The following is a 10,657-nucleotide window of genomic DNA, read 5'->3' on the forward strand; positions in this document are numbered from 1 at the left end:
ATATGTATAGTATATATATATATATTATAATATATATATATAATATATATATAATACACATATATATATATACATATATATATATTGTGAGTGCGTGTTTTTATATACATTATATATATTATATATAGTCATCAAATGTCTGTTTATGCTCATATCACAATGTATGTATTTGTAAGCCTGATTAAGGCTAACTGTATTAGAAATGATAAATCGTTAAACCAACTATGAATACAAATTAGACAGATCTATCTCTATATACCTCGATGTTATTTATTGAGGTCAGGTGTTAATCAGAAGTTATTTAGCTTCCATTTTGACTCTTTCACTATGTTTTTTTTTTTTTATTATCCTGATTGTTTAAGCTTTATCTCATTTGAGATATAACCTAGAGGGATATGTTTTTGTAAAGTTATTCATAGATTTGTAAGTTCTGTAATTTAGATGTGCAACAATTTTGTGAACTATCTACGCTTTTTAAGACAACATCTCGGAGATGTAATTGCCAGACAAGTGATTTGATCTGAGAGCGTGTTTTGGAATTGAAGCGTTTGCAGCCTGGAAGATTCATATTAGCCATTCAAATCACACAAAGACTGTTAGCTTCACTTAAAGTTTATTATTAAATGTCAAAATTTTCATCACAGAAACTGCAACCTGCTTTGAATTGTGGCGAGATGATTATCTCCCTGTAATAGCCTTGACCAATAGAGAGACGACGTGTGAATATAAGATCGGTTATATCGCTTTCTTGGGCTGAAATGTATATAAATAAATAAAAATTATCTGAATATGATTTCAGGAGTCCTGGTGGAATCGATATCAGACAGAAATCTTTTGAAAGTTTGCATATTTTTCCATTGCAGCTGTTTTTCAGATATGGATACAATTAGACAAATGCAATATACGAAGAGAAAAAATGCTCCCAAATTACAAACGAAAATAGATAATTCAAAGGAAATAACAGAAAATTTTCTGGAAAATAGTAGCAAAGGAAACATTAGCATAAAACCGAAAATAACGGCAGATTTTCAAAGAAATGCACGTTAAAAAGTGAAAGGGAGAGGGAAAGGTAGAAAAAAGAAGGAAAGGGAGAGAGGGAGGTGAAATAAATAAGTGAAAGAAACATTAGCATTGCTCCACGCAGAAACTGCAGAAGTTACTCAGAGGTTTTGCAAGCTTTTCTAAATCCATTGTAATGCTGGAAATCTTTCCGCATCGTCAGCCGATATCTCAAAGTCATAAGTGTTTCACCATTTAGCCTGTAAGCTTTAGCTGACTGGGGACAGTGAGGGCGGAGCTAGTCTTCACCTACGGAAGGGTTTCACTTGCGGTCTCTTATCAACCATAGGCAGTTTGAGCAACTTTCAGCTACGAACTTAATTCCTGATTGCTTCAAGTTGTCTAGGTTCCAGACCTATCTTCTGCAAGAAATAGTGCACTGATCTAGATGGAAAGCCGTGGAAGCCGACTTCAATGGAGAATGGGGTCGCATGCCAGCCCTTGACAAAAGCTTCATCGACTAAGTCCTGAAACATTAATATGATAAATAAATATGGAATCAAATTAATAAATACAAAGAAAATGTATTGGCTTTTTAAAACTCCTATTGTTTAATAGAGGACTGTCCTAATATGTGTTACTGCTGCTGCTGCTACTACTGCCACTACTTCCGCTGCCGTTGTTGTTATTGTTATTTAAGCCACTGGTCAGTATCGATTGAGGGGACATACGAACAAAGGCTTTCTAACCTTGACCACCAACACGTCTCTTTATATACCCGAGAGTACACTATACAATATGCACTTTTTTCTTAATACAGTAACACGTATTACTGAGATGTTCTTGCATAGCAAGTGATCTGATGTGAGATCGTGTGCTGGAACGAAAACAATTGCAGCGTGGAAGGTGTTTATAAGCCATTTAAGAAACACACACAAACCGCAGCACGGAATTTTGTCAGTGAACAGGTCGCGGTCTCAAAGCAACGAAAATATTTTGACAAATTAAATGTTGAGATAAAACGTAATTTGAGGTTTGATTGTTTTTAGTAAAAGGTGATATGAAGATTTGATGTTCATGCGTTTTGCATTGGCAATAATATGTTCAAACACAAATCGTCGTTGTTGTTGTTGTTTCTGCTATTATCGCTTCTTGTTATTTGGTCTCGGATCAACCCAGATCGCTCGTTTACTAGGTCACATGATCTGCTAAACATAGCAGCTAAATCAGCTTCAAATCATGCCCAATCGACATTAAAAAGATTTTTTCCTGAAAAGAAACACGTATCAACTTTTGTGGACAAGTGTTTCTTATATCGAGACACCAAGCCTGGTTTATTCTCTAATGGAATCTCGATTCTAGAGAAGCCTAGATTCTGGGGGTTATATTTCCTTTCTCGTATAGTGCTGGTCTTAATTGCCATTCTGCAAATAGGAACACGTCCTCTTGAAGAACAAAGAATTTATGTCGTATGATACATAATATACCTATGCCACTTATTGCTATTTTTAAAACTTATTTATTAAGTTATTATATGTTGTGAGTGAGAGTGTGTTTATATGTGTATGTGTATATACATACATATATGTATATATGTATGTATGTATGTATGTATGTATGTATGTATGTATGTATGTATGTGGCATTATTCAGTTTATTTCAAGATTTCTTGCCAATAGAGAAAGAGCCAGTGTCCAACCTAGATCCAAGGCTCCTTCATTGGAACTTCTACATCAACAACCGTGTATGCATATGTATATATATAATATATATATATATATATATAAATATATATATATATATATATATATATATATATATATTATATTATATATTCTGCCGGGGTCTCTTTCCATTCACAAGTTCCTCGTATAGCATTGCTTAGGGATCCTACCATTCTTCGTTCTAATAAGTTGTCCAGTCCAACGTAACCGATGCTTGTGCACCATTGCCTCAATAATCAAGATATCAGCTGTCCTCAGGTCCTGTGTGTCTGTAATTTTTTGAAACTTTGTCTGCATTGTTTGCAGTCGTGTATCCTTGTCAAGAGCAGAGATCATTAGCCAGGAATGGAGCCGCAAATGTAAAATATAAGTTAGTCCTATAGCGCACAATGTTCCTGAAGGTCAGCAATGGTCTTCCACGGTCACGAATGGACGGCCGTCATATATATATATATATATATATATATATATATAAAGTTAATCCAAACAAGAAAACAAAAACAACAACGCAAGGACGTGGAACAAATAAAGTATTATTGGACGCTCAGGAAAGAAGGGAAGAAGGAGGGTTTGACGTTTCGAGCGGAGCTCTTCGTCGGAAACATAGGAGAAGGAAAGATCCTGAGAAGGGAAGACAGGGGAAAAAATCGCTAGTGATACAGACGAGGTCACATTATAAACCCATATATACCTATGGTTGCGTTTTTGCAACGCAAAACCTGCCTCTGTTTGTTTGGATACGAACTTGCCGGAAAGCATCTGATAGAGCATGCGACAAGTTCAGTATTTAGTCGACACCCGTAGCTAACAGTTGCATAGTTCTTCTCTTCCAGATTGTGAAAGCTTACCATAACGTTTAATTTAAATGTAGTAAAAAATTTTATGGGAAGATATTGGTTAAATTAGAAGTAGCTCTCTAATAATGTAAAAACCACCGATGTCATATACTTAATGTATGTATTTTGTTTATGTGCTTATCCCGCAGACAATAAGCTCATAAACAAAACGCATAAACAAAATTAAGTACGAGACATTGCTTAAATGTTCGTCAAATCGTCTTTACAAGCCTTGCAGGGTCTGTGCTTTTCTGGCGACGGCAAGCGGTAGTTGAACATAGAGCACTGTAAAACCACGTGGCACTGCATCAGATACGCTAAATATTCTGGTTGTCCACTTCCGGGAATTTACAGACGCACACGCATGGATGAACACATGCAAAAACATATGCAAACACACCTATACACACTAACAGCCACAGAGGCCATCAAGTACAGAGATTCCAATAACACAAAAGTAGCAGGAGCCGGCATTGGAATTTGCACGTGTAAGAAGTGGAGTGCTGTCAGCGAGTTGCAGGTAGTAGAGGAACGGTTGGGGCAGAGGGCTCTGTTTGGAATTGTAATCATAGGGCGATCAGGCCTGGGCTACTTCCCAGCCTTCCAGATTGGAAGCGCTAAAGGGAAAGAGCGACAGTATCTACTCCAAGTACGCGTAGAAATAGCATGCGTTAGCTGGATGATGGGACAAGGAGCCTGGACAAGGTGGGCCTATATACAGCGGCGGAACATTACCTATATCTGATATTTGGTGGATTACATCCAGCATATCAGATTTCTGGTCTAGGGTGTTGACGACCCTTTAACAAGTCCAACAAACCTTCATATATGAGGCAAGAGTAAAACGACGTCCTGTCCATTATGGATCGAAAGTGTTCCTTCAACGTTACACCAGCTGCCTCAGAGTTTTAGCCGATGGTCACTACTGTTGGTGACATAACCAGGTGCTTAGGGCGATTGCGGAGGTGATATCGATAGGTATTCGATCCAGTAAGTACCATCCCAAGAAGGAGGTGATCCCTTTTCTATGAGCCGAAAAGAAGACCAGTCCACTTAAACTTCAACGACTACCATAGCTACTTTCCATAGCCCCTCAACGGCAGATTACATCGTACCAGCAACACTCCGCCCACACATAGTGATCTTCTCAAATTACACCAAACAGGTGATCGTGTGGGAACTGATTTACCCTAAGAACTGACTGTACAATGAGATGACTCATGAGAAGAAGCTTGCCAAATACCAAGAGCTGGTAGAATACTGCAGAAATCGAAGAAGGCCTGCATATTGCGAGGTAACTGAGGTGGGCTGTCGAGCTTTTGTGGAGCGTTCGTTCTGCAGGGCATTGACTGGACTTGGAATTACTGGAGGAGAGCTATAAATTTCATCAGTGAAGCTGCAGAGACGGCTTTGGATATAGAAGGCAGACCAGACGTTTGGTGCTGTTGTGATGGCAACATGGGGCTTGAGCAACTCCAGCTGAATCTACAGGGTGATGGGGGTCTGATGCTGAAAGATCCAAAACTACCTAAGTGAAACCTGGGAAACATCACTGACAGTACGTCTCGGAGTATCCGCGCAATATCTCCTAAAAATCAATCAATAAATCAATCAATCTATCCATTTATCTATCTATCTATCTATCTATCTATCTATCTATCTATCTATCTATCTATCTATCTATCTATCTATCCGTATGTCTGTCTGTCTGTTTCTTTATCTTTCCATCTCACTCTCTCTCTCTTTCTGTATATATGTATATATGTGTGTGTGTGAGTGTGTGTGAGTATATATATATATATATATATACACATACGTAATACATATGAACTTGATAAATGGATAGATTGATTGATTTATTGATTGATTTTTAGGAGATATTGCGCGGATACTCCGAGACGTACTGTCAGTGATGTTTCCCAGGTGTCACTTAGGTAGTTTTGGATCTTTCAGCATCAGACCCCCATCACCCTGTAGATTCAGCTGGAGTTGCTCAAGCCCCATGTTGCCATCACAACAGCACCAAACGTAATACATACATGGATGCATACATACATACATACATATATATATATATATATACATAAAATTTGATACTGATTAGAAGATCGAAAATCCACCTGAAGATTGTCGGAGCAGACATGAAACATTTGTAGTGGCGGTTTATTTAATTTATATTAAAATTTATGTATTGATTAAGTCTTTCCTTGTTTGGTTTTAAAATAGTGGTTTTGTCTCGAATTATATTATATATATATAATATATATATATATATATATATATATATATATATATATTATATATACATATATACATATATAATGCACAGCACGACACGTCAGTTTGGATTATGTCTTATTTTATCTTACTGTTTATATATATATATATATGCAATTGTAATTGTAATTCACGTGTATTTTGTATTTGCAGATCAAACGAACTTGATGTATTTATACACGACACATATCTCCTAAAATTTGCCATTTCTCGGCTTGATGATAATTGCGCAATTTCCTTTGCTGGAGATAGCTTCGGTGAAGATGGGTATGCGTTCGGTCTGAAGAAGGGCTCAAAATTAATGGTAAGCCTTCTTTTTTTAATACAAGGTGGTCGCTAGAAAAGCAGAAATTTTGAAGCATTAATAAACTGTGTAATAGGAGGTTTCTGATTCTTTGTTTTTGTTATCGATTACTGTGTCTAGTGCTTGTTATTAGCAGATATACAGAAATATCGATGCTGTCATTCATGAATTAAAATCGTGCTTGATAAAAGCTTGGAATGTCATCCCTTAGGTTACACTTCAAAATGTCACACGAGCTTGGATTTCTCGATTAAAACGCTCTCAGGAAGTGCACGGCAGACATTTTGAATATTTGTGAGTGGTGATATATCACGCTTTGTGACACTTATTGTTTACCTCAAATAGATCTTATGAAAATATAAATCAGCATTTCACGAATTTTCGTCTTTTCTAGCGACCACCCTCTCTCTCTCTCTTCTTTCTTTCTCTCTCTCTCTCTCTCTCTCTTCTCTCCCTATATATATATATATAATATATACTATACATTATATACATATATATATATAATATATATATATAATATTATATATATATATATAATATATATATATAATATATTACGGAGATGTACTCGCACAGCAGTAATTTGATCTGAGATCGTGTGCTGAAACGAAAACAATTGCAGCGTGGAAGGTGTTTATAAGCCATTTAAGAAACACACAAAAGCCGTTCGATTCACTTCAACATTTAAGTTTAATTTGTCAAAATATTTTCGTCGCTAAAATCCGCGACCTGTTCACTGACAAAGTCCGTGCTGCATCTCATTGTGTATATATATATATATATATATATATATATATATATATATATCCATCATCTAATACTGTGCATGTTATTGTCGTTAATCCATAATTCAGTTTTGATCCAGCATGCCTTGGATCAAAGCTATTTCTGCGATCACCATTCGATCTTATTTCAATGCAGCATATCTAAGACAATATTTTAAAAGGGGATTTATCCTTTTTTAATATGTTAAGATAGCATTTGATCTACTTTTGATTCTTATTCGATTATGCATTCTTATAATTTTAACCTTTTCGTCAGAGTACAAACAGCTGAAACAAAAAGCACAAGACACATTATCTTACATACGAGAGGATGCCAAAAAGTTCGTGGCTTTCGGTAAAAGAAAGCACAGGAAGATCAGCTAATTATGATTTTATTCAATATATTCCCCTCTAAGATTCACACAGTTACTGCAACGGTCCTTCAGTTTTTCTAAGCCCTGTAATAGAACTCGGAAGGTTGGGCCTCCAAGCAGGCCTTATGCGAAACCCTTAAAACTAGGAACTTTTCAACATCTCGTAAATTCACGCATACATACTAATATACGAAAGTACCCACCAATACACGAGCGCGTGCACACGCACACACACACACACACACACACACTTAATCCTACAATAAAGAAGTTTCTATAGTTCTTTCTTTTGAAGACTATTATGAATCGACCTTCTCTCATATCTTAGGTATTTATTTCGAAACCTCCAGCTATGCAATCTCAAGTGAACAAAACCGAATCTATAAACCTGTTTCACGAAAGAGATCTCAATGGAAGTAACCAATAATATTTTTGTTTCTGTAGTGAGCGTATTTTCAGTGTGAGCACCTTCGTTGTTCAACTTTTCAAACGCACCTGTTCCAGGTTAATCCGTATTAAGGAAGCTGCTTTCAGTAGTGGCGCTATTTCCGCTTTAGCTTCAGATTTAGAATTTATATAAAGTATTCTTTTACCTTTATTTGATGATCATTTTCGTGTTTTATATTGGATGAAAAGAAATATTTTATATTTTCCATTTCCATAAATATCTAAATGTTCACAACGCGAAATTTTTGTAAGCAATAAGTCTTTAATTTTCCCTTTGTGCAGACTCACACGGTTGCTTAGCTTTGTTCCGATTTTGCTGATTCTTGTTACAATACGAGCACGTAACGAAGTAGATAAAATTTTTACTTTGCGATTTATGTTTGCATTCACTTTCATTTCCTTCTAAAAGGGTATCAAACGGAGAAAATACATGTTGGACGATTCGGCTTGTGCAGAGACACAGTTATGTAACTATATTTTGTGCCGCCCCAGAGTCCACAAAATTATATAGGAGGTTCAAAAGCGCTGTCCCCACAAAAATGTCTCCTGGGGTGGACTATCCTTTTCACCACCCATCTCCTAGCTATGCTACTGTAGGTAGGTTATGCATCTAGCTAATTCGAAGAAGCAGACGGCATTGATATGACGATAGAACAGAGAGAAGAAGCGTCATATTGATGTTGCTTTATAAAGTCCTATATTCAAAGTCATTGTATGTTCTATTTTAGTCATTCTATATTTAGAACTATAATATCCAACATGTCCTATCTTTTTTCTCGGAAAATAGGTTGCGTATTGTGGGAGATTTGACACATATTTTTCTCAGGTCGAGCGAATGCAAGAAAACACACCAGAGTGTCTAGGAACTAAAGAGAAGAGAGAGTATATAGTAGCCAATCAATCGAATGGCCTTTCTTTGATACGGTCCATAATGTTAATATTTATCCTACAGCAACATCACCGCCGTATAAATAAATATGAACAGTCAACGCAAGGTTGCTTCTTACTAGGGTTCCATTCAAATTCACAAATTAAATGTAAATCGGAATACATGTCTTAACAAATGAATATAAGTATCACTCATGCTCTTCCCTTGATACCTGTTAATTCACTTCGAACCTAACTATTCGAAAGTGTGTGAATTGAGTAGCAAATTAGATTCACTCAATACACATGCTAGACGTCCATTTTATTTATCAAATTTACGCCATTTTACATCGGAAATGTCCAACTTCTACCATCCTTCTCTTTCCCCTTTCTCTATTTTACAATCATCATTCTCCTTTTTCACTTCTTATTCTTCCTTTTCCTTTCCTTCTTCTTCTTCTTCTCCTCCTCCTCCTCCTCCTCCTCATTTCTCCTCTCTTCCTCCTCCCCTCCAAATTTTCTCCTTCTGTCCTCCTCTTCCTCCACCTCCTCCTCGCCTCTATCCCCCTCGTCCTCCTCCTCATTCTTCTTCTTCTTCTCCTCCTCCTCGTCCTCCAGCACCACCAGCATCACTACTCCCTTCTTCTTCACATTATCCTCCGCCTCCTTTTCCATCTTCGCACTTCAATCTTAATTTTTCAGAACACAGCCACTATCACAGCCTACATACTCCACCACCATCATTCCCTCTCCCTCAACATCCCTCTCCTCACCCATATATATATATATATATATATATATCCCTGTAATCATGTTATCGCAAGGTCTGTTCCAGACGTATGCTGTTACACAAAAGTAATCGGTTTCTTTCCACTTCATCTAAATCAGTCGTTTTGGAAATCTTGCAAAAAATAATTGCTTCTAACACTTCTAAACCGTGTCTTCGAGTGTCTGGAAATTCAACAGGGAGTACAAAAGTAATAAGACAGAACAAACATACTTTTTTTTTTCAAACACGCAGAGACACAATCACACGTAAACAGAAATTCACTCATATACACTCCATCCATAATTTTTATTCCTATGTCCGTCTCTTAAACATATATGTACATAGAGTCACTCATATTCTATCACAATCAGATTCATACATGCTTTTACACATATACGTATATTCACACGTACTTATATATATATGCTAACACACAAAGGCATTCATATATATATATATATATATATATATATATATATATATATGCATATCCATACGATCATTCATTCATAGATATATTTGGAAGATAACTGTGTCTAATTGTATGGAAGACTAACGAAGATGTTAACTCATCATGACAAAAATCGAACGACTGGAGTACGTAAAGCAGTGTAAGAAATATATGTACACATACATACATACATACATACATACATACATGCATGCATACATACATAACATACATACATACATACATACAGCGCTGGATTAGCCATTAAGCAAAATGAGCTCGTGCTTAAGGCATCAAGGGACGGCAGCACCACAAAAATGAAAATAGTTTACGGCACGAAAGAAATCACTTTAAACTTGCTAAAATAATATTCGTAATGCCTTATCTTTACTATGTATAGAAGTAGAAGTTTACGTAAAAATTATTTTAACTTTGCAATTAAATAAAAACAAAATACAAGGGAAGTTTTCAAATATAAATAAAATGGAAGTCTACTAAAATATAATCGTTTCCATCTTACTCATAGTTTTGTTTCGTTTTGAAAAATAAAAACTTATTTTGTGGTTTATTACTGTTTACATTTAAATCATTTTTGTTTATATTTTGAACATTTGTATATACTTGAGGGCACCAAAACCTTTTAAGTGCTAAGGGCCTCTGTGAGTCTTAATCCCGCTCTGCATACATACATACATACATACATACATACATACATACAGCGCTGGATTAGCCATTAAGCAAAATGAGCTCGTGCTTAAGGCATCAAGGACGGCAGCACCACAAAATGAAATAGTTTACGGCACGAAAGAAATCACTTTAAACTTGCTAAAATAATATTCGTA

At 36.1% G+C, this 10,657-nt stretch overlaps 1 protein-coding gene across 1 annotated transcript in view; it reads left to right on the forward strand.

Moving 5' to 3' along the window:
- The first annotated feature begins 5,017 nt into the window (after window positions 1-5,017).
- Window positions 5,018-10,657, forward strand: part of LOC115213986 — an 85,793-nt gene continuing 80,153 nt past the window's right edge. Inside the window, exons 1-2 of the mRNA XM_029782996.2 lie at window positions 5,018-5,091; window positions 5,990-6,140. Of these exons, the coding sequence (XP_029638856.1) occupies window positions 5,018-5,091; window positions 5,990-6,140 (225 nt within the window). The remainder of the gene's footprint in view (window positions 5,092-5,989; window positions 6,141-10,657) is intronic.

The sequence above is a fragment of the Octopus sinensis genome, linkage group LG7, assembly GCF_006345805.1.
Source record: "Octopus sinensis linkage group LG7, ASM634580v1, whole genome shotgun sequence".
In the NCBI taxonomy this organism is placed as follows: Eukaryota; Metazoa; Mollusca; class Cephalopoda; order Octopoda; family Octopodidae; genus Octopus; species Octopus sinensis.